At 38.5% G+C, this 25,723-nt stretch overlaps 1 protein-coding gene across 1 annotated transcript; it reads right to left on the bottom strand.

The window, feature by feature from the left end:
- Positions 1-160: 160 nt before the first annotated feature.
- mpzl1l (myelin protein zero-like 1 like) lies at positions 161-25,723 on the bottom strand. The gene is made up of 6 exons (XM_040032484.1): positions 25,590-25,723; positions 18,200-18,381; positions 15,105-15,315; positions 12,097-12,226; positions 7,761-7,866; positions 161-5,295 (listed from the first exon to the last, which is right to left on the bottom strand). Exons 1-6 carry the CDS (start codon positions 25,660-25,662, stop codon positions 5,200-5,202), a joined length of 798 nt encoding a protein of 265 aa, XP_039888418.1. The 5' UTR covers positions 25,663-25,723; the 3' UTR covers positions 161-5,199.

Below are 25,723 nucleotides of genomic sequence, written 5' to 3'. Positions count from 1 at the left end.
GAAGCAAAACATGAAGAAATGAGACAAGACTTTTGCACAATATTTACACACAGTAGTTTAAAACTAACCAACATACATAATATTCATGGGGAAAAAAGTAATGGAAGAGAAATCTAACAGTTTTGTGAGTATAATATAATAATAAACAGAAACACATGGATAGTTGGCCAGGAATAAGTTTTATATAAAATTTGAACAGTGGATACAGAGGCGATATTATGTGTATAAAAAAATACATACAATAAAAGGAAAATAAATGAATCTTATTTCTATTTTGAGCAGATGTTCAAGTTAGCTGATGAAATGTAAAAGGCACTAAATGTACAACATTCCAGTTTTAAAGACGGTAAACAAACAGAGGCCAAAGTCATTCAGAGACGAATGAAAATAACAATAATAATAATAATAATAATCACAGGGCATTTTGTTGTCTTTGTTATGCCAGACATAGTGCAGATTTTACAACATAACATACCAAACGATTCTCAAATAACACACAACTATTTACCATCGATAAACACCGAGCACGCACTTTAAGACCCGCGTCCAATCAGAACACCAAACGCCGCCACCGCCCGAGCTCCGTCACATCGGAAATCTTTCATAATTTATAGTTTACATCACGATTTCTACAACGGCACTAAACACTGCAACGAGTCACAATTAGGAGCAAAGCGACCAGCAGCTGACGGTTTGTACACGGATGTTTCGTTTTGGTTTGGAATGCATGCTGCAAACAAGAGTGTTTTTAAAAAACAACCCAAAAACAGAAAAAAAGGAAACAGAGAGGAAAAGATGGAAGACATCGCGGTGCTTGCTGGCTGTGATGTCACAACCACAGTCGGGTCAAAGCGGCCAAAGCCTGGATTTCTTCAGCCTGAAGTTGGTTATGACCCATTAAGTTTTACTGCTGTGTCAGAGGATTTCACAAATTTGGGATAAATATACAAAACATGTGAGTAATTTCCCTTTTATGTGTCAGCGCAGACACGGAAACATCTGAAGAGGTCTAACAAACACTTCCTTCCTTGTGGAAACCCTCTTTCACCACAGTTGTCAAATCTGTCCTGAAAACAGGCTTGGTTGTCGGCCTGAGTTAGGCTGTTTTTACCCGGGGGTTTCCCCGGTAACTAACCGGACTACTTCACTAGTTTTCAAAAGTCAAAGAAAACATTCACAATTAGGCACAAATCTAACAGATGAAGTTAAATCCAGTCCACACAATTGTATGTACATTTTCAACAGCCTTTTAAAATTATTTATCACATTCCAAAGGGCAGACAAGCCGACAACCAGTCAGTAACCCCCGGTAATCACTGGCCAATAGGGAAAAATAGGTAATCTCCAACTGGCTGTTCATTGGCTGTGGGTGGTGGCAGAAAGCCACATGGCGCTGCACCAAAAACCTCACAGGTTGCTGTGGTCAACGGTAGCCTGCACAGAAAACACCAAACTGTCTACACATGCTCGACAAGTACGCGCCAAGTGGTGCAGAAGCTGACGAGCGCAACGGAAACTGAAAACGGAGAAGGCTCACCTTCAAAGTAAAAGTTGTGCCTTACTTTTCAAAAGTAAAGCACAACTTTTACTTTGAAGACAAACACTAGTTGCACTAATACTTAGTGAGCGTTACAGGCAAGTTGGTGTCTTCCATGCAATCTAATAGCACCCAAAGCAATCAGCTGTGGTGCAGCACCTGGCAACCACTCTCCAACCAGTTGGGGAATATAAATTTTTACAAGTCAGGTTCTATGTGACTGAGTGTGATTAATCATCGTCAGTACCGGCAGCCTTCCTCGCAGGTCCACGTTTCTGCAGAGCCTCTCATTTTCTACATCAAAGTGCTGCCTTTACCCTGATTAAACGACAGTTACACTGACAGGAAACATTTCTTCTCCATTTCCAATAAATGAACTTTATTTACTGGCCCCAGCAGGTCAATAAAGTTGGGTTTCTCTTACACATTTTAGTCTCAGGCGTTTGATGAGCTTTACAGCCTTGCTGATAAATTTCTGGCTTTGCAAAAAGACAGAGGAGATACAGACCCTTCATCAGTATAAAATGAAAAGTATCGTACTTGATTAACTCCTCTGGATCTCAACATCTAAAGGAGGCTTGAAGGATTTAGGCTTTAAGAGCAAATGTGAAGCCTACCCAAACTACTCTGCAGGATACCTCTGCACCAAACAAACATGGACTTAAAGGCTTTTTTTAAATCAAGCCACATTTATTAGTGTTTTCTGCTCAGACTGTTGGCTGAAGAAACTTAAGCAGGAGCCCTTTAAACCGGCTGGTGTTGCGACACTTCTTGCAGGCGCTCTATGCACATGTCAGAGTGTCTGGTGACAAATAATTAAGACTTAAGTAAGAAAAACAAAGCATGCCACCAACTTTCTCGAGCAAACCGCTTCCATTCTCAGGAAAGACATCCACAGCCATACCACACTGGAATGAGTTACAGTATAACAGCACTATATCTTACACGAGGAGCAAGAAATATATACAAACACTGGTCAGCATGGAGTTTTTACTGCATTTGGAATCACAAGACGAAGCTGAAGGAATCAAGATGGCAACACAAATATTCACGTTAACAAAAACCAAAGAAATTACAACATAAATTTGGCTTTTTGGAAGAAAACAAAAGTTTTGGAATGTATTTAAAGCATCTGAAATCGGAAAGTGTTGGCATTAGATATTTGGCCCATTAGTTTGACAAAGAGCTTTATATTATGCATAAATAAGAAAAAGAGGACGGATAGTCTCATAATAATGTGTGTTATGTTAGTAAATTGCATGCAAATGTGTGTATTGTTGCACAAAATAACATCGCCCAGTTTTCATAGGAAGGAGATCTTTCACCTCAATTGAACCTAACATGCATATTTCAACATAAAGAAATAAACTGCCCATGGCTCTTTAATAAAAACAAAGAAATCGCATAAATCTACCTGGGTTGCATTGTCCATGTGTTTATATGTACACAAACTGGGACAATGAAAAATAAAAAAAAAGTGACAGCAACTGAAACTTAAACATACGGAATTTTCCACTGAGGTGAAAATCTAAATGCGGCGTCTTTACCGGTACCACAACGACATGCCGGGAGTTTACAGAGAAGTGAAGCATTCACAGTAACACCAACGTCAGACGGCTGCTTCTGCTCTTAAAAATTAAATAAACCAGCCGAGCAGTACCAAAGTTATTCTTTAGATGTCATTATATCTGCATGCAAAGTTACCGAAGGCGGTGTAAAAAAACAAAACAAAACAAATCTACATCACTCGCCTCTACAGAACAACATCACTATGGAAGAGCCAGACGATGGAGAGGGAGCCGTGGCTTCGGCAGACTGTTGCACCAGCTGTTAGCGAAGTCGATGATATGAAGGCAGTGAGACAGACGTTACAGTACAGGTCGAGTCCGCTTTAAGGGTCACCGCTCACTCACACTACAGGACGTCTCAACTTCCACCAGGAGAAAAAAATGTTGCCGTTTCAGTCAGAAGTTATTCTTCTGCTGTTAAAGATTTAATCCTTTTACTCAAAGTAGTGTTTTTCCTTTTTAATTTGACTGGGTTTGAGTTCAGACAACACATATTACCCCTAATTACTTTCTAATCTGAGATGACACATTGCACAAACTTTGGTCATTTTATCTCATGCAGTGTGGCATAACTGACAAAAACTGACGCTGTGCATTACCAGCACTATGCTGGGAGACATATTTACTCTTTATCATAGAAACAATATCGGTAAATGTACTTTCTTTTTTCTTCCCCTGGGATGATCATTGTGTTAGCTATCAGGACTGAGCAGCTTGAAGTTTCACATTTTGTAAAATTTGTGCTTTAATTCTACAAATTACGTTATTTTTAATATTCCAGTGATCACTGAATGCGGGGGTTCTTTCCTCGTTTAGATGGGAGTTTAAAAAAAGTATGAAATTTGTCCAAAAGCGCTGCACAAGCTGTTCTCTGTGAACAGAAGTTACAAATTTTATCTGAAGGAGTGAGTCATAGTGTGTCATACACACAACTTCAGTTGACTCCACGTGTTTACTTTTTTTTTTCTACCCTGGAAATTACAAGCACCTCCTTCTCAGTGCCGTCATCGTCTCAGGTGTAGAAAGATTTTATGACTCTATAATCATGTAATGTGACACAGTGACCCATCAGAACAGGAAAAACTTGCCCAGTCTGAACTCTGACTTGTTGATGAACCAATCGGGTTTTCAGGATGACAGAGACGCGCAGAGATCAGAAGCCCGTAAACAAAGGAGGATAAAACGGTGGAGCGTCTGCCCGGCTCATTAATGGGACTTTTAACACTGTGAGCACACATTGGACCACACTACATCTCTTTACATTGATCTAAATGCGGCACAGTTTGGATCAGACGAGAGCACAGGTGCGACTTTGTGACGACTACAGTCTGCCGTTTCTAACAAAAAGATGTAACTTGAGGTTTTGACGTTGGTAGATTTTCTTTGATCTTTACTGATGTTGCTGTTTGTACAGTTTCAGACCAGTCTCACCGGCCAATAAAAAGCACCAAAGTTTCGGCAGAAGCGATCAATGAATGAGAAGGCGATGTAAGACAAACAGTGAGAGTATCGTTCAAATATCTGCTTTATAACGTCATCTTCTCTCTGGAAGAAACAGTGTAACGCACCAATGTTTTTTGTTTCGCTTCGTTTTATTAAACGGGGCTCACTCGGTTCAGGTGTGAGCATCTTAAGTAGGACTGTTGAGTTGGTGCAACAGCCTGCTAAACCTTTAATGGGGGGGACGGGGGGGCACAAAGCTACAAGAACAAAAACAAAACAAACGAATAATACTTGGAATGATAACCGAAGGCTTTCTCGTTTTTATGTGTGCCCCTGGTTTTTTTTGGAGAACAGTTTTGATGTAACGGAGTGGTGGAACATCGACTTTGAGTGTTTTCATAGCTTTTTTTTCTCTTTTGTTTTTACAACAAAGCACATGGAGACATTACTTTATCGTATAATATCATCATGCTTTCAGAGGACAAAATTTTAAAGAGAGAGAAATAGAGAGAGAGAGAGAGAGAAACTGCACCACTTGTGTCCCTGTTGAGATATCCCCACCCTTCCCAAGAGCAGCTGATAGAGAGGTCTCATATTTTACTGGATTTTTGTTTACTTTTTTTTTTTCTTTATTTGGTCCCCGGTTCCTCTTCAGTTTTTACGAATGTCAGCATAGACCACGGGCTCCATCTTATGGAAGGAGTTTTTGCTGCCTGAGTGATCCAACTGGGCGTATATCACCGGGCCCTGGAGGACAAATGAGATGCAGAGCAGGAAAGAAACACAGTCAGCCAATGACACAAGTAGATACAGAAAGAAGCAAATAATAAACGGCAACCTTTATATCACTTTACGCACATGGGTGATTAAAGAAGCCCAAAGTCAGAAACCTAGGTGGTTTTTTTTGTTTGTTTGTTTGTTTTTTTAAATGGAGCTTCTGATTGGGAGACAACAGCTTCTTATAGTTTGACTTAATTAGTGCTTAGCTGTGGAGATGTAAGGGCAACACACACACACACACAGATAAAAAGGCTTAGATAATTAGTCCATATTTGGATAATTACTTAGCAATTACAGGGCCTCTGAAAAGTGCCTTACATTAGTTTTTTCCACATTTCCTTCCCACTCCTATTAACAGCTTTGGCACTGGTTATACAGTAATAATGATAATAGTAACATTACACTGCCAAAATATGGAGTGTCACTCGATATACAAGTATTTAACATGTGTCTCACAAAGACAGGAAGAGGAACTCTTTAGCACCTCATGTTTTGATACCTGTATTCGGTTGATAGGCTTTAGCTGTGATACAATAGTTTCCAAACTTCTGGGATAGATGCTGAATATTTTATCTCATCTTACTGCATTTAAGATGATTTTAAGGGGCAAGCTACAGCTGGCCGTGGTAATCGTTCAGACTTGCCGTGATTGAGATTTAGAGCCTTGGGTGCTTCCTAAAGAGAAGCGTGACCAATACGCCACAAAAGTGCAGGACTGCCACGGGATCATCACTGCACGCAGACTATACAGTACAGTGTAGTGAGAGTGCGACAGCCGTGACTACAGCCGCAGAGACAGCTGTGTCATCCCGTGGGTGCAGTCATAATTACAGTGACAGCGTCTTTCAGTGAGAAAGCTGGTGAACCAGCTCCTCTGTTTCTCTTTCCAAATATAAATGGTGCAGACCGGTGCCCGCGCAGCCGCAAGTTGGGAACGTGTGCTGCACAATACACGATACTGTATCATAAAAACGGCTCTGCACGGGTCACAGGAAATGCAAACGTTATTGTGAGGGTTAAAAAAGTACTGCAAAGTAGAGCAAAAGTTATCAAAACATCAATTTAAAGGGAAAAAACCCCAAAACAAAACCAAAAACACCCCACGCTTTAAGAGACTCGAAAACTGAACAGCAGTCCCGTGTCTGTGTGGGATAGTCTAGTCTTCTTTTTAAAAGAAAAATAAAAAATAATAATAACAAACATAACTATTACTGAGAAAAAAAGATTTTTTTTTTTTGGACAGTGAACCTAAAATTGTTGAGTGTTGGTTGGCTGATCAGGATAAAACCGATGACATGCTGGCCTTAAGACGAATGTAAAAGTTGTGCTTGACACTCATTTTTCTAATATTACTTATTATCATGGATAAGTGATTTTGATGAAAGGAGATTTCACATTTAAATATAGCAGAAACTAAAAAATATTTTCCGCCTTCATGTATTATTTAGAGGAAACACTTCACTAAAAACAATAAATAGTCAAAATCTGCCCTAAGATTAAAAATAAATAAATAAATTCTCACTGTGACCACTGGGTGGGGGGACTCTATAGTCTGTAAATAACTGTCCTTCACCTTTTTTCCATTTTATCTACATTTTTCAGTTTTTGTTAAATTATTCTGCCGCCTTTCACTCGCACTTTAGAAATCAAATCCAATTTGTTGTTTTGTTTCATTTCAAGCAAAATTCACTCGCAGGTTTGAAGATTGGTTCTGCTCTCTGTCGTATTAAGACAGCCCACTGAAGATTTCTCAGGGCGAGTTGACTGTTTGATTTGCTAAAACAGATCAATTATTCAGCTGATAAATCTGAGAAATATCAATAAAGGGAGAACACACATGAGAAAATTTCAGTCTATTAGCTAAACACAAGAAATGCAACACCTGATAAATAACTGTTCATGTCTAAAAAAGTAAACTAACAATAGCATTTGGGGCAATCGTGGCTCAAGAGTTAGGTGTTCGTCTTGTAATCGGAAGGTTGCCGGTTCAGACAGTCTCGGTCGTTGTGTCCTTGGGCAAGACACTTCACCCGTTGCCTACTGGTGATGGCCAGAAGGGCCGATGGCGCGATATGGCAGCCTCGCTTCTGTCAGTCTGCCCCAGGGCAGCTGTGGCTACAACTGTAGCTTGCCTCCACCAGCAGTGTGTGAATGTGAGAGTGAATGAATAGTGGTATTGTAAAGCGCTTTGAGGGTCCCTTTTTTAGGTTGTTTTTTTGGCCAAACAATAAAAAACATGAATGGAAACAACTGAAAATAAGATTACGTACCAAATGAAATGCATATAAAATCAGAACTAAATATTACGGATGGATAAAAAGTTATTTTCAGTTGTATTTGGATACGTTGTCCACATAAATGTGACCACCTTCCAGTAAAACAGAGGCAGCCACTGGTTTTTTTGCTCCTTCCCTTCGTCCCCCAACTCATACCTGTAGCGGACCCGAGGGACTGGTAGATCTGGAGCCCTCCACTCTGGACTCCACCTTCTTTCGAGGCTGCGGAGCCTGAGAGTTCACGCTTTCCAAGGACGTACAGCTAGTTTAGGTGTAACGGAGTCGAGCAATCATTGGTGCACAGTCAAAGTGAGACGAACACAAATAATGGACAAGACAAAAACAAAATCATGAGACATGAGAACATGAAATGCTGCAGCTGAGCGCCGACTGGAGGTGCACAGATGGGATTTAGACCATATCAGATTGGTGGGTGTGCAATTTTGGAAGCACATTTGCAATCAAATAAAATCCAAATTAAGATATTTTGATGAATATTTTTATGACCGATTCTTTAGCACAAAGGTTACAGTTTATAATTTTGTACTTAATTCATAGTGTAATATAATTTAGCTTCTTTAATTTTATAGATAAACCTTATCTCCATCTCCACCCATAACAGTTTAGCTGTTTTAGTTTTATCTGTGTGACAGTTGCATTTTTTCCCTTTTTGGTTTTGAATTTTTTTTACAACAACAACAACAACAACAACAACAACAACAAGGTAATAATTGTGGCTCAGTCACACTAGTATGAAAAAACAGGACTGAAAATTTGACTACAAAAATATTCGTAGTTGCTTAGTGATTGCATTGAACCAGCTGCAAGCAGTTGGGACAATTACAGTCGCAAGCCAACTGCACAGCTCATCTGTAGGAGAACTGGTCTCCAAACAATTGTGATCCGACTCAAGCGGACTGCAGTTGCTTTCAGGCAGATTAGCAAAGGTTTGCAAATTACTGTCATCTAATTTATAAATGCAGACCGCTTGCCAACCCATCGCAATCAAGCAAAGTAAGTTTGCACTGATGAGTCCAACTAGTGTCTTTGCAAATCTCTTTCCAGGAGGTCAACGGGACTGCAAGTTCACTGCACACAGCTGCAATAATTTGGGTCACTGCACGTCTCCGACCAGTTTTCCCCAGTGTGACCATGTGGGAGATCTTATATTACATTATCATTTGTAATATGTGGTTTATAATCTGAATGTGAAGCCTGGTGATTTCTCTGATACTGAATTTATTCCACTTGAGGGCTTACGGATTAGGTTCTTGGCTCAATAAAATTAATTTTTTATTTAACTAATTAAAACTGTTTTCTAGAAATCTGAAGGTCTGTGCTTTGGCTCTAGAAAACTGTACAAATATTTACTATTTTCCAACATTCAACACTAAAACTACCAGTATTGCTGAATGTAATGTAATGAGCAGGGCAACAAATACAGCCACGGATTCAACTGTTTTAATACTGTAGAGCAGAAGTACAACAATGGAAATTAACCCAATAAGGTTTATTAACATTCTCCATTGTTTATCTTACTGTACCGCATGTGAATTACTTGATTTGGAGTATATACTCATCTAAATTATGGATAAATATTAGTAATTAATAATACTTTTACAAAAAGTTAGTGCAAACATATAACATAACCAGTCATTAGATGCTCTTCTATTGTAATGATATCTTAATTAATGACAGTTAATCGCATAAAAGCAAAGACTGATTGATCAGTTAATACATCAACAAAAGATTATAAATCTAAATGTTTATACTAAGTTTTATTATTTCTCCCTCAGTATGAAGAGTAAACCAAATATTTTTGATTTTAATCAGTAGCTCAAGCAAACCTCTCAACAAATATTCAATTTTAATTTTATTTTATAACATATAAAACAGACAAAACAATAAAATGCCAATCCGTTTGTGCTTGAATCAATGCTTATTTGATCCAATTTAATTTCTCAGTCTAAGGGTTGTAAATCTTTTAAGTCAAGCAGCCAATCAGTGCAACTCTAGTAAAGGCAACAGGGGAGAGAGGCAGTTTACCTGAAAATAACAACATGAATGCTAAATGAACAATGAGAGGCCAATATTTCAGCCCATTAAGATGACTGAACACTGCCAAAAAATAAATAAATAAAAATCTGTAAATACTGTTGTCAAATAAACATGTTTCATGAGGGGGAAAAAAGCTGACGATGGGTTAGTCTCACTGAAGTAGATGAGAAAGACACCGTTTAGTTTTGTATGTTAGTGGCAAACGATGGATAAAAGTTCTACACAGTTAAATAACCTGGTTACATGTTTAAATGGTTTCCATCGGCCTGGAGACTAGGCTGCCTCTAGCTTGTCCTATTTATAAAATAGTCAAAAAAGTGAATTAAAGAATTAAAGTTTTATCTTCTCAGCTAATATATGTTACGTACATCGGTAATTAATTAAAAGTATTCTTTATTCCATGTAAATGAGGGTCAGGATGATCGGATAGGTTAGTGTAGGTATCATAGCAGGTTAATGGCTCTACATTAAACATTAAACTGTTCTAAAGACAGTAAATCTGCCTAAAAGAGACATTGACTGTAACCAGGTTACTTAATTACATATAAATGCATTAAACGACAATGTGTAGATTAAATGGCAACAAGCTCAACATGCTTGTAGAAGGTGTTGCTGTGAAGTTAGTGGTGTTAATACAATTTAATGGAGGGGAAAAAAATGACTGGCACCAGTGAAAACAGCCACCCCACAGATCCCCGTTAGCTCAGCTCACAGGCTCAACCCACTCAGCAGCCAAGCAGAAGGTGCCAGATTTTTCTTTCTTACTCAGTCAGAAGCAAGTGCTGGTGCCTGAAGTAGAACTGTTTCCACACAAAGCATTAGCACTGGCATGGCTCCACAAATTTCAAGGTTGAGCACAAAACTATCAACAAGAAATTTGCAGCTGCATTGACAAGAGAGACCTCTCGGCGAGTGCAGCTTCTGCTTTGCAACCTTTAGTGTTCAAACCTTTTAAAAATGTGGGCCAATTCTCAAAAGACAGCATATCAGACCTGGCCTCTCATTGACACCTTCCTGATGGACAAGAGGGACATCTCTCAGATTTGTGGCTCTTTTGTTTATACCTCAGATGAAGAAAGAGTTTCTATGGCATGCGAGGTAGACGTGGTCAAAAATACCTCAGGCATGCAAAGTCTGGAGTGGACACTTTTTTTAAAAACAAACGTGTTAATAATTAGTACCCACCAAACACCAGATACTGTAAAGTGTTAGAGCTATACAGAGGGTCTAACGGGGCAAAAAAAAAAAAAAAAAAACCTCTCAAGTGAAATATTACTGAAAACAAAACAATGATTCAGGAAACCAGTATCATCTGTTTAACTTACCTTTCATTTTAACAGCATCAAGTATTATTTTCACATCAGTATAATGAATACATAATGTGAGCATTAAACATCAAACAAATCAGGTAAAGTTACTATCAACAGACACAAATAACCAAAGAAAACAACCCAATTATAATTCAGTTATAATTCAGTCAGTCAGTGGGGGTATTTTTCTGTATTCACAGGAGATTAACGTTAACATATTCTCGTTGCTAGCTATCAATTAAAATACCACTTGCTGTTTATCATTATTGTTACAGGATGTGCGGATGAAGCACTTACTTTATGGATTTAAAACATCTCATACAGCTGTAGATATAAAGGATTTTACAGGTGAAACCACTGTCTGCGGCACACAAGACAAAATATTCTCAAATCTTTTAGAAATGTTAAACTTTAATACTGTCTAAACTGTATTTATGAACACCTGCAGACCCTGCATGGATCCGGGTTTATAACGATAACTAAATAACTAAATAACACACAAAATTCACTATTAACTACTTTCTGTAGAAAACTGATAAAAGTAATTGCAGTAACTGAGTCACATTGAGAACGAAATTAATTAATTTTACTGAAAAAAAAATCTTAGTAGAATTGGCGAGTCAGAAAAATGTACATCATTATCACGTGTGCATCGCTCACACAAGATCAATATTTCATACTTAAATATAATGATAGTGTCACACTTATAGTGAAACTACTAGTACAGATATAAAAGGTGTAAATCATATAATTGTAGTATTCAGTATTTACCAACTTCAAAAACTTTATTCCTCTTTATGATGTATCTTTATATTTTTATATCTATAATATAAATATGGAGCTTAAAGCTGCTAAGAACAAAAATAAATAAACTAACAAGAGTTTGACTGCGACTATGTCTGGATATATATGAGTGCATCACCAAATAGTTGTTTTATCACGTGTACATATGTGTTACATTTATTAAATGTGCGTTCAGCTTATAACTGCATAACGTTGGCGTTGAGAGTGAAGCTACTTTTAGGTTCTGAATATAGTTTTTAAACTTTTGAAAATTTTGCAGCTTCACTGTAGTTTAGGTCATCGGTAATCTGGAACAGCGTAAAGTTGAACGGCTCACTTACCCTTCGTAATCATGGCGGTTGTGAAGTACCCTCATGACAATGCAGGCCGCCACAGCAATCAGCACAAGCACCAATAAAGCACCACAAACTCCTGCAACTATAAGCGTGGTGTTGTTCTGCGAATAAGACTCTGGGGAAAAACAAACAAAAAAAACAAAAACAAAACACACACAATGAAGAACATTCAGGATCAGTCCACCCATCCATGATATTCCAGACATTCCCAGCCACACCTAACATTTCATCCTGGGGGATTCTGAGGCTTTCTCAGGGCATCTCACTAGCAGGTACTGGGTCTATCCCAGGGTCTCCTCCCAGTTGGGCATGCTTGGGAGGCACCCAGGAGCCATCCTAACCAAATACCCGAAACATCTCAACTGGCTTCTTTCGACGCGCAGGGCCAACAGCTCTGCGGGACCGTGCAAAAGTCTTGAGTCAACTAACAGACTATTTTGTAATGTTTTAAAGTGGTCCAGAGTTTCCAAAAATGTTGGACTAATTACTCACAGATTATGACAAAACTGCCCAACATTGTGAAATGTACGGATATTACACACACAAACACAACAAAAAGAGTTTCATCTTACTTAGTTTGATAATGGATTTCAGAATGTCCTCCAAACTAAAACAAATTAGACTTCATGTGAAAGACCCACATCACCCACTCACTGTAAATAAAGCTACGCTACTATAAATAAAACACTTTTAAACCCCATTCCTGGAAATTAACATCACAGATGGGAGTGGTGCTTAAACCTGAGTATCCAGTAGTATTAAAAGCTGGAACCACACTAAGGCAGCTCTTTGTTAGAGCCAAAGCGTGTGAAGATAAACAGAATTGTGCAAATAATAATTTCAAAGTAAAACGTAGATTTCAGAATACAAAAATAAGATTGTGAGCACAAGGCTGACTCGGTTCCTTCATCATGTATAAATACAGTTATGCTACCATAAATAAAGCACAAAACTTGAACCCCCGGGCCTGGAAACCAAGAACACAGCTAGGCGTATCACTGAAAGCTGAGCAACAAAAGCTGGAACAATACCAAGGCAGCTCATTGTGAGAGCCAAAAGAAACTGCGGCTAAAACATAGTCGAGTACAACACACATGCTCTATTTAGACTCTTTATTGCTTCCTAGATACAGATGTTTGGTACAAAGAAAAACCTCAACCTGCGAAAAGGTGCAGCCACATGTAAAGCAGACAAGCCATCACATGCACATGTGGTCTTCAGCTGAGTGAACACAAACACTGGTTGTGCAGTGATTTGCCATATGTGCTTGAATAGCTTGCATTTATTAGTCTTTTCTCATTAACTGATGCTATTTGATGTGTTTATTTTGTACCTTTAATGAATTTCACCTTTAACTGATCAAATGGAGTCATTTATTACCTCAGCTATGTATGTAAATGTACCGTTGTGATCATTTTAATCATAAAAATGTACGTCTGATCTACTTCTCCTACAACTTTTTATAGTTTCTTTTCTTTTCCTTTTGTTTTTCTTTTACAGGATTTGGCCCATTGATGTGCCAAAGATAATGGAAAATTGTATATGCAACATTAAAGGCTTTTATTTTAGTGCAATTTTCCACCTCAGATTACTACAATGTGAACCCTGGCTGACAGACCTAGTCAGAACAAGATTCAGAGACATGCTGAGGTACATGCAGTTTATTAGACAGAGCAGACAATCAGGCCGTGGACCTGTTGCTGCTTTCGGGGATATATGGATAATGTTTGTTGCCCAGTTACCCAAATACTATCTCTCTGGCAGGGAACAGAGTGGTCACACCCACTCGGTGATGAAATCACAGTTCTTGTGGTCAAAATTCTGTGATTTGAGCAGTCCATAAAAGGCGCAATGCAGACTAGAGGCTAAAATACTCCTGGTGTGATTTAAAGTTGCGTGAAGGGCTTCAAAAACCCGGTGAATTATGGGGTAAAGCCAGAAAATTATTGCATTTTTCATTCCTGATTGGCAATTGCAACTTTACAAATCAGTCTGATCAGGAATATGAGAGAGAATAACACAAATATCTGTCGAGGGACATAGTGAACGGGTTTAGTCCATCACTCACACAGCATATAAAAACAGTATGTGTGTGCCCCTTTTTGCAATGCACAAAAATGCCAATGCAAGTGGAAACCTGCTCTCATGAAAGACCAAAGGTAACGTCCTTTTCCTGTAACAGGATGGCATCAATAAATCTCTAACGAGCTTGTCACCAAACATTGTTTCTCCGTTGTTTTTTTTTTTAAAAATTAATCATAATATCTAATATGAACACGCAAAACTGTAACATAATGCTCAATTTTAACATGTAATAAGGGATTTTTTTAGGGCATGCGAGGGAATAAATGTGAGCACATAAGAAAAAAGAAAAGCATTTTTGCAGCTAAATACGTCACTGTGTGCTGTTTAGTGCCAGCAGGCAGAGTAGCACTTTTATTCTTGACAGTCTTTCATTTATCTTTTGAATTTGGGCGATATGGATCTAATGTTTACAGATGCCTAACAGGAGATTCAAAGAAAGTTTGCAGTTAATCTGGTTTGAACTGCAAGTAGTACAAAAGCATGTCGCAACAGCATTCCCAGATAAACCATTAAGTAGTCCAGGATTTAACTTGTTACAGGTGGTGCAATCGACACACTGTGGTTAAGATGGCCACGATCCAGTCCATCATGTTTGATCGGCTAGTGAAAAAGAAAAGTCTCCTCTTTGCCTGGAAACACAAGCGATAGTGCGCAGAGGCTCACGCTGTGCTACACTGTGTTTTCTCACCATCCAATCAGCATGTGTGTGAGCAGAGCCCTGCTGAGTGGGTGAAAACAACTGACGAGTGTCTGTTCAAGGCCGCAGAGTAGCAGGAGGCATTTAGAAAGACATCTTTCCCAGCCACACTAACTCAACCTGTCACTGATTTTTCTTTTTATTAATTTTCTACATTTCCAGCATTTAACTCTGGTGCATTAATTTCGATGTAAATCTGACAAAAACTCACCTTTCAGCACGACCCTGAGCTCGGTTCGAGCCTGCGTCCCCCTCACATCTGGGGGGTTCTTCACGTCACAGAAAAACGTGCCGTTGTCGCTGAAATAAGTTGGGCTCAGCTGTATCGAGACGTCCCTCTTGTTGATGTCCCCGATAAACTGCACGCGGTCTTTGAACTCCTCTGGCCCTGGGAATCCTCTCCCACTTGTAAAGTAGAAAATCTACAAAAAGGAAGGAAATGCTGGTGAAAATGTACTCATGTATAAATGGGGACATCTCCGACCCCTGAAGGTTCTCATCTAGATCAGCCGTGTTCTCTAGCAACCACCGAGCAACGGGCTAAAATGACCTGATTTTATTGATCAAACAATCCCACATTTTTCTCCCCTCAATGCGATTAAATGTACTTGTTTTCGAATAGCAAAAACAGACCAAGCAATACTGTAACATGGACTTTTACTATTAAATAAAATGTATAAAAGTACAGTAATGCCAGATTAAGTAAAAGAACAGACATGTAGACAAAATGCAATAAAGTGTACAATAATTAAAAAACAAAAAACAAATCTCCAGGTACTAAAAACAATAATAATACATTCTTTTGACAATTACTTGAACAAAAATCTCTAATATTTACTGCTTTCTTACCATCGTTTTATATTTGTACTCTATTTGTATTTATTAAAATTATAATTTTTATTCTTTTTTTGTCCTTTTATTTTTTGTATTGGGTTTTACTCATCGTCCAGCACTTTGGTCAACATCTAAGGTGTTCATATGTGCTAAATAAAATGACTTTTTTTGGACACTGCAGACACTGCAGCAATATTGTTCTTATATTTGACATAGATAAATTAATAGATAAATATTTCCATAATTTAGTAAACAAAGAGGTCAAACAAACTGGTTTCCTGGCTGTGACTATTATTCCTGTATACAGGAACAACAGCTGCCATAAGACACCTACACACTGAACAGTCTTCACTGCAGCCACACTGTGCTACGTGGAACTGACAGGACATCAAGCATCATGTATGTGAATTGTATGACTGCTGCTGCTGCTACTACGATTATAACATAGACGGGAGTTTTTCCTCTGTCATTTGTTTCTCTGGCCTTTGGCCTTGGCTCAGTCACGATGACATGACACATCATACAAAAACAAGGCTTTTTTTGCCACAACTCAACTAGATTTTCTTCTTTACTGCAATCCCAAATTTTGTTTTGCAGTTTTCCTTTTCTTTATTATGGCTGAGGTTTTTTCTTTACCTTCAAAAATTAACACAACAATAAATAAATAAAGAATTCTCTCAAAGTTGGTGTCAGATAATTTGATTCTTTTGTAGAAAAACAGACAGAACTTGAAGTGGCTTTCATATTGTTATCAAACTATAAAGGATTAAATATGCTAACAATTATTCAATTTTATTAGTAATAATTAAAGCAGTAAACCAGTTTCATTCTTGTAGTTCTATAAACATAGATGCAACAAAAAATAGCATTAAAATCCAACATTAAACTACTAAATAACTTGTAATGTAATTATTTGTACCAATCAGTAATGGTGAAAGCTGTTTTACTGTAGCTGTAGCTTCAATTTGTCTTGCAGCTCATTTCAGATTTTTTAAAGGTTAGTAATGCAACATTAGACAGTACTGATTGACAACTTCTTCTCTGGATGGAAGTCGATGATTAAAGGCTCTCCTTTGTAGTCAAAATGAAAGCAAGAAAATGATCATGTTATCCCAGCAATTTTGTTTTTATAAATCACCGAAAGCCAAAACTAATGCAGCCTAATTAAATTTAAAATCTTATTGGTTGACGCCCTGGACCGTTTCCTGCATGTCCCCTTTGTTTTCCTAGCTGCTCACTAATGTCAAGTTTGGGTCTCAAGCCAACTTTGAACCTCTTTCACTGCACAATGTCTTAAACAAAAGGAGGGAACATCTCAAACCTGTCTAGGCAGCTTAAAGACGGCCCTGCAGATGTTTACAGGGAAAGTAGGTCACTCTTGATTAGTTTTTTTTTTTGTACTGAAATGCGTAGAATTTGAAACGCATGCACCAACTACAAATTTTTGGTATCCTGCCATCTCTAATGACAACAGTTGCTTAGTATGTTGGACAATTTTGACATTTGGATTAATCACAGAATATCTGAGGTACTAGAAAGACCTTTTTTTTTCAACATTACTGCTGCACAGCCTTTTTCCTTCACTGAGCAGCTTTCCCTTATCTTAGCTTTTTGGTGTTTTTTTTTTTGGACAAGCATCATTTCTGTAGGAAGAGAAGTATTTATTCTGCAAATGATGGGTCTGAAACGTCAGAGAGATTGATGTTTTAAGATACACAGCTCGATGTTACAACATGCTCCAAGTGTAGACTGCGTGTATGTGTTCTGCCATGACTGCTCTGCAAATTAAAGGCCCTTCAGCTATGTCATTATATATGCATGAGTCAGATCACAGCAGACAGACAGGCCCCGCCCAGCCTGACTGGACTGTAAACAAAACGCCTTTGTAGATAGGACATGATCCACACAAACGTCCCTCTTTCTTTTCTTTTTTTTTAGCTGCTTAAGAGTTTTAGAGGAATATACACTAATAAGTTCAAGCTACTCACCACAAGTCAATTCTCAGCAGTAGCAAATAACACTGTAGGAAAAATATGTAGCTGAAAACTAAAGTCTACAAAGAGATTTAAGTCGACAAAGTGCTATAAGAACTAAAGAGAAAAATGAAAGCATACCACGGGATCCAATTACGATGCTCAAGCAAGATAGCAGCAGAACATAAACAGATGAAAGCAAATGGAAAAATTCGATAAAAACAAATATGTAGATATGTAAAGACAGTACATGGAGAGAGTATAACTGTACCTGATATATTTTTAGAAAAAAAAAAAAAAAAAAAAAAAAAAAAAAAAAGGCTGGCGCTTAAACTGAAAGCCTACTGAAACCAAATCATAACAATGTGCTCTCACCCATCCCTCAGGGAACAGCCGAATCCGTTCTTCTTGTGTCACGACAGATAAAACAATCGCAGGAAAACATCCTTAAAAACTGTGGGAAATCTTCCCAGAGCTGACACAACCAGCGGGGACTTACCACGTATGGAGATTTGTAGTACTGACTGTCGGGATGACTCGACTGAAAGTTCCAGGTCACCGTGGTGGCCGAGCTGACCACTTCGCTGGACCTAAAGGTGCATCGAAGAATCCCCGTGGTACCGTTCTGTACTATCACCTCAGGATCAGCGTGTATCTCGATCGCAGACGTGGGTCTTGTGACTGTTTGTGAACACAAAACAACAAGTGTAAGCACACAAAGCAGCAAGGGTTCGGGGTTAAACCAACACCACGGCCAGCAGGTATACAATCCAGAAAGGCTATTGGTTTATTTTGTAGTTAGTCTTCCAAGATCCCAAAATGGTTTTTAGTTAGTTTTAATTATTTTTTTTCATAAGTAATTTTTAGGTTTAGTTTTAGTTAACTATAATAGCCTTGTTAATCATCAGTTAATAATCGGAAGCTTGGTGCAGTCCCACAGTATTAATAAAAAGGGACAAAATCTGTCTTGCTCATTGTCAGGAACTTCTTCTTTGTTGACGCTTTTCTTCTTCTTCTTTTCTCGTTTCTTCAGTTTCTCCAGATCTTTCTTAGCGAGTTCGATAATGTCAGCAGTCTCCTTCTCGGGGGCCAGAAGAGTGGAGGAAAAGGAGCTGGACCCTCCATAGAACGACTGACGGTTGGAGGCACGGGACAGATTCTTCCTCAAATTCTCACTGATAGCCTCGCTCTCCAGGAGTTTTGCCCGAAGGTCTTCAATCTCTTTAATGTAACTCTGAATCATGTTTCCAATTTCCTCTGTGCCTCCTTCACCTGCACGAGTTAGTGTGGTCAATGCACCTTAGAATTACATCATATTTTTTTAGTTTTTAGGTTAGGAACTCCGTAACTGTCGCTTGCAGAAAGCATCCTTTATTAAGGTAAACAAAACAAGAGGCATTTTTCATCATTCACCAGAAACATTATAGAGCAGCAATACTGCTAAAACTATCCCAAGGTTTTTTTTAATCATTATTATTCTTATTCTCGTTACCATCTGCATCAGTAATTTTAATCCTCTGTTTGCTTTTCCTGTCATTTGGAGTCCAGCTAGGGAGTGCTCAGCTGAGTCGTGCATTTTAGCTTTCTCATCCTTTGCGGCCTGGTTTTACTTAAATGGTGTTTTTGCCTCAAGTAGTGAAATAAGTGTTGTTACCACTTCTAGCAGGAAATGTTTTCTTTCACAGTTTGTAAAATATTTTGCTTTGTTTGAAGTTGTTAAAATAACTTCTTTGACATCATGACACATATATATGTAAAAACTTAGATTGGCATTAGCGCAGATGGCACCATCGATCAAACAGGGCGGACAACTTCGTCAGCCAAACGTCTGTATCAGTCAATATTCTTAAATTCTTAAACCTGAATTAAACTGTGCTGAGCTGAAGGGTTTGGGTTTTTTTAAAATTAAGATTTCTTTTGCTTCCCCCAACACAAAGGGCACAACACATACACATAAGAAAAAGAAACATGTATCCCTATTAAATTTTAATTTCACTGAATTAAAATATTCAAGTGTCCCTAATTAAAAAGATTTTGTCCAAACCCTGCAGTGGTAGTAACGATTACTGTGAGCATGCCCCAAAATCATAAATTACGGTCTAACACATTCATGCCACTGATCTTTGAACCCTTCTAAACTTCCTCACGCTTGTCCTGTAGAGCTGGATGTTGTTTTAGTACTTCTTGCTTGCTCTTAGCTGGCCTCTGTGTGGGAAAACACATATGTATGAGTCAGAGCACTAAATAAACAACTGAAGTGAGGTCACAGGCAGCGAGACAAGCCTGACACAGAGTTTAGTCCGTGTCAGGCTAAAATCTGTCTCTCACAAACTTCAGTTTGTGAGAGACGTGGAAAGAGGTATCTTATCCAGCCACCTGTAAGATTACTCAAACTATTTTAACGTAACCGGAAAAACAGACGGATGGTTTTACAGCTCTGCTCATTTATCCAGAATCCTCAATTCCCATATTTATGGCTGCATCAAAGGCAACTTGGTGTTTGATGTTGTGCATAGTGTAAAGAGAGACGTACAACTGAGCAACACGGGCTTTCTCTGCTCAGAAACAACCTAAAAGGTATCACAATGGTGATTATCAGCCGTCTCTGCTAAACCAGGCTTCCTGCTTCAGGCTCTGTCACAAGAGTCACATGACTCTTGTGACAGAGCCTGCTTCATTTAGACATTATCAAAGGAACAAAGATAAAGATATAAGACAAAGACATATAAAGAATATTTTTTAAACTGTAAAACGCAGCACTGAAGCTGCAAATAAAGAGACTGAAGTTTCAGACTTTTAGCCATAAACATGCTACAAAAAGGCTGATTAATTTTCAGAGATTTTCTGGTGTAAACGTAGGTCCGCGAGACTTTGCCGAGTATTCTTTTGCAAGGTTTTTCCACAGTTGTAACATCTCCCTCTGTATATATGTACATCTCTAAGCTCTTGTACTGGAATACAATAAAAACCAACACAATCGTACACTTGTGTCTTCAACCTAGCTGCAGTGGCCGCAGCGTAACACAGCACATTAACCGCCCCTAAAAAAAAAAAAAAAAGGTGCAATGCCAGCTCCAAAAGGTATAACCAACCAGCAGGTGAGTGGTTGGTATGCAGACTTGTCTGCAAACACTCGCCAAGAATACCCTCTGAGACATAGTGAAACTACATGGCAAAAAGTTCCATCTTTTGAAATGACTACGGCAATAAGGCACTACTTTGTTTTTCTGGTTTTTTAAGTCAATGTTCACCATTTCCGGCTTTGGATTGCACTTTCTCAAGTCATACTAGCGCTCGGCTAGTAGCTGACGAATATTTGCACACAAGTTGATGACTTGCGTGTAACTCATCGACCTGTCGGTGACTGTGGCAATCTGCTAGCGACCAGGTGCAACCACAGGGAAATTTCTGTTGCAACACCTGCTTTGTGATTGATTTCAACCTCCAGCAACCAATTGCAGAACACACATTTTTCCCAAGCAAATGGTTGGTTGCCAGATTATTGCCAACTGTTCTCTAGGCCTGTATGACTTCTTAGAGAGCGATGAACACAGAGCTAATGAAAGCACTTTTTACTGTGATCATAATTATTACAATGATTTAGTGAAAATGTCGCACCTGGTGCCAATTTTAAACCTAAACTGCTCAGACCAGATTAGATTATCTGTTAAATTCAAGTTTTTGGTTTTTTTTTTGGCCTGTCCCGTTTGGCTCTTTTGCCATCAGAATTGTTGTCTAAAGGCAAAGAAAGATGCCCAACGGATTTACTTTACCAAACTGACCATTCCAGCCTTGCCGTAATGGTCCATTTGATTCACCTTTTATTGTTTATTTTATTTTCACTTACTGAATACGGGACAGACTTGACTGGGGGAAAGAAGGGGAGAAAGAAAGAGGGAAAGAGAAACAGCTGAGAAGAGGGACGGGGGAGAAGGGCAAAAGACAAAAACCAACAGAACGGGCAGAGAAAAAAAAAATGCATATATCAATCACCTGGATCACCTGCTGAGAAAGAAAAAAGAAAGCAAGCAGAAGAGAACAAGAGTAATAGAATAAACAACATCACAATGATATATGGGAATATGACAGTAAATACTAAATGTTAAACATTATTGTGCAGCACATAAGATCAACAGAACACAGTGTGCTTTGAGGTAGGAGCCAAAAAGGGTGTAGTTTGTGGGTGTGATCACCCGTGTGTACACCTGTGAGCATGGACGCGCTTGTTTTTTGTTTTTTTAAAAGGTTCCTTCATGTAATAATCTGCTAGAGGGTGTGGGGGGGCCACAGCCCCGTCCTCCAGGGCTGTTAAATTCAAGTTAACATGGCAACCTGCATCAGATAATGTGATACTCAATCTGGTTGTTCTTATAGCTGAGAAAATAGATACCCAAATGTGACCCTGACTAACTGCACAACCTTCAACACCAAATCAGAACCATTTTTTACACTATAAATTGTAGAAACAAGACTGCAGTGCAATACTGGACACATTGGAGACAAATAAATGCAACAAATGTTCTTTAAAAGGCTGTGTGATAAATGTCAAACACTGACTGCACAGCTTGATGATTAATAACCTTACCATAGCAGCTATGAGTAGGAAATGTTTGGCAGTACATTCACCTTTTTGCCACCTTGAAAGGTTTTGATACAACTATGAATATACAAATCGAGCCACACAAGTATTAGCAAACAGAGATACCTGACTTCCACATCTTGTAATCAGAAGAGCTAGCAGGCCAAGGTATAAAAGCAACAGAGCAATAAGTAGCCTCGGCCTCTTGCAGACATTAGATCCAAGTCTCAGATTTAGACTCGGGGAAACACCGTGCTTCAAAAACAAAAGCAAAAGCAACTCTTAGAGCAGCATATAGTCAGCACACTGCTGAGGCAATCTCACAATAATTTATAAAACGAAAGGAAGTATTTGTCAGATGATATCTGTGATTCAAAGCAGAACACTGTTTTCCGTCTTCAAATTTCAGGAAACAGTTTTAAAAGTTGTTTTTAAGGTTGGCAAAACTGTTTGTGATTTCTGCTCTTAATCTCACTTCACAGAAACATCCTGTCCAAAATCAAATAAAGTGACTGTCAACTGCTGAGTCGGCTAATTTGCAATTTCATGCACATCCTTTCTAAAATGCCAGATCATGTTGAGCCTGTAAAAGCCGAGTGATCTAACGATGATTTAAATGTAATTTGAAGTGAAAAAAATAAACTAAACTACGGAAAAAAATAAGAAAAAAAAACAGCTGGATTATGCAGAAGATAACCTGCTAGTGTTTGAGTTTAGAATTTATCTTTTTAAAAAAAGGTTGCTCTCCATAATCTGCACTTCATACTTTCTGTGCTTTACCACAAGGTTCAATTTTTAGGTGGTGTAATTTTCTATTTGTGAACCTAGAACTTCTTCTTTCAGTTGTACACCAGCATTAAAGACATACTTTGACCTAGTCATCCTAAAAGCTGCCGTTTTAAACTGTTTCTGCCTTTTTAAATATTAGATGGCAGAGACATGTTCAACATTTTTCTTCACAAACCTTATTAAATCATTGTTTTATCGATTATTAACCGCTCTTTATACATTGCTTTTTCAATATAGTGTGGTCGAGCATCTTTTAAACAAACTAAATCTTAATCCTTCAGTTCTTAATAACTTCGGACCAATTTCTTAACTTTAATCACAAATTACAGAGATTCAGTTCTTTTGAAAAGCTTCACACATCTGCAGCTCACATTAACTGTGGTGTACCACAAGGTTCGATTTTAGGTCCTATGGTGTTTTCTGTTTTTATGCTTCCAGCTGGTCACTTTTATTAAGTTTCACTGCCACATTTACTTATTCTTATTACATCTTCTTTCAATGCAACACCAACAACATTAGGATATATCCGTGAGACCTGGTGATCCTAAAACCCTAGGTGCTGTCTCAGTGATGTTAACTGTTAGATACAATCCTTCAGTTCTTCATCCTTCATCAAAAGTTTGAGAAACAGTGGTTTCAACCCACTTTAGCATTTGTGTGCCTAAATGGCAGTTTGGAGAAATTTCAATAGGGTTTTTGAGCTCTACACAGCACAGAAAAGAGGTTCCTCGAGGTAACCAAACACCTTCTTTTAAACAACATAAAAGGCCACTATATCTTTTTAGACATAAGAGCAGTTTTCAATACAACAGATTCTAGGATTTTAATAGATGGGTTGGGATCAGGGACAAACCACTTGGTTTCATTTTTATCTCTTAGAAAAAATCCCCCCAAAAAACTATCTAATAAGAATATGCAACTTATGGTACACCATAAGGTTCAATTGTAGGTCTTATGTCATTTCTCATTTATATGCTTTTCACATTTATTTAGTTTTACTACACCCACATCACAGATCTAAATTCCCATGAAACCTGCTGATCATAAAAACTTGTTTTAAACTGTCTCGTCATGTGAAATGTTGGACGGTGCATTTTCTTAAATCAGTTAAACCCCAAACAACATCCCTCTCAGCTCCACACTGTTTGGTCTTGCTTTTTCCAAATAAGAACTATCTTGAGAGAAAAACTGATACTTTCACATTCAGACCTGGATGAAGTATACACACTAAATTGTGGATTACAGTCAACACTTTCCTAACACATACTGTTAAAACTACTCAAATTGTATGCAAATATAATTTTTCCAATGTTCAGGATGTTAAAAAGGTTTTAAAAAATTAACTACAGATAAATTAGATTAAGGTGTATGTTTTCCTTCTTAAGATGCACATTTTGAGCTGCTAAATGTATAGCACAAAACGGCTTAGCCAAAGTAATGAATGCAAGTTCGTGCTGTAGTTCACAGCTTTTAATATTACTATACGACAAAACTGTGTGCTTTGCGAGGGCACATATACCCTGTGCCTGAATAGATAGAGGGCCCCTGGTCATTTCAGTCCGTGCCTCTCACCAACTTGCAGGCAGCTGCAGTAACACGTAGTTACAACACGAAGCCACTATTGTGCTTCCTGCCAAAAAAAAAACATTAAAAAAAAAAAAAATAGTGACGCAAATCTGGCAATCCAAAGCGAAACTGCGCGCAAAAATCATGTCCCTGCCGTTGTGATGCTACGTGTACCATTAAGTACACAGTGTTTAGTACCCAACATACTTCGTTATCTGGGTCAAAATACGGTTAGCAAACGACGAAATGAGAGGTTATCGCGGGGGCTGGATGCTGTGCTAGTCCACCTGCATGCAGATTAAAAACAGCCTTAGTGTGCTGTTCGATTATGTAAATAAAATAAGAATTGATTGGTAGCTCTATTAGTAGACGACATTTCACAGGTGACACGTAAATACCGCTGAGACACACGCCTAACAAAAGCTCTATTCAGAAATCAGCGTTTAAACGGCTTTACTTTAAATTTTGGTTACATGTAAGACAGCGCACACTTTTAAATATCTCCTGCCTTACTAGAACATTTAAATCAAATCGGCATGGGTCTTAAAACACCCAGGGACTCTTATTTCAGCTAAACAGCTGGTTAGCATCGCTACTTTCCACGCCTGAACCCACCTTCACCTTCCGCAGGACGACGCGGCCAGGGGCGGCAGCCACCATCCTGTGCCAATCTCCATTCAGGTTTTAGTGAATTTAACAGATTGCATTTTCTGTAACACTGTCTCTCACACACGGTGGAGTCTCTAACCCATATCCCAGTAAAAAAAAAAAATAATCCGGGCAGTGTTAAAGATAGTTTCTCGCTTACGAGGCTGAAGAAAGGCGTGTTAACTCTTAAAGGATTGGGAATAGAGGTGTAAAAGCTGCTAGCCTGCTAACCTGAGATCCCACCTAAAATAATGAACTCAAACGTTTACAAATGGAAATTTAACCCAAGCGGGACTTCAACACTCACCCAAAACAACACAAAGCGTAAATCCAGTAAATAATATACGCTCGCGAATCGTATTTGGCCATTTGGACTCCATTATGTGGTTGTAAACAGGAGTAGTTGCTCCGCTTTTTTTTTTTTTTTCCTCCACCCTCCAC

This window comes from Simochromis diagramma, unplaced genomic scaffold (genome assembly GCF_900408965.1).
Source record: "Simochromis diagramma unplaced genomic scaffold, fSimDia1.1 OVJJ01000216.1, whole genome shotgun sequence".
Classification (NCBI taxonomy): Eukaryota; Metazoa; Chordata; class Actinopteri; order Cichliformes; family Cichlidae; genus Simochromis; species Simochromis diagramma.
The sequence above is the reverse complement of the archived record's forward strand: the minus strand, read 5'-3'. Positions and strand labels throughout refer to the sequence as shown.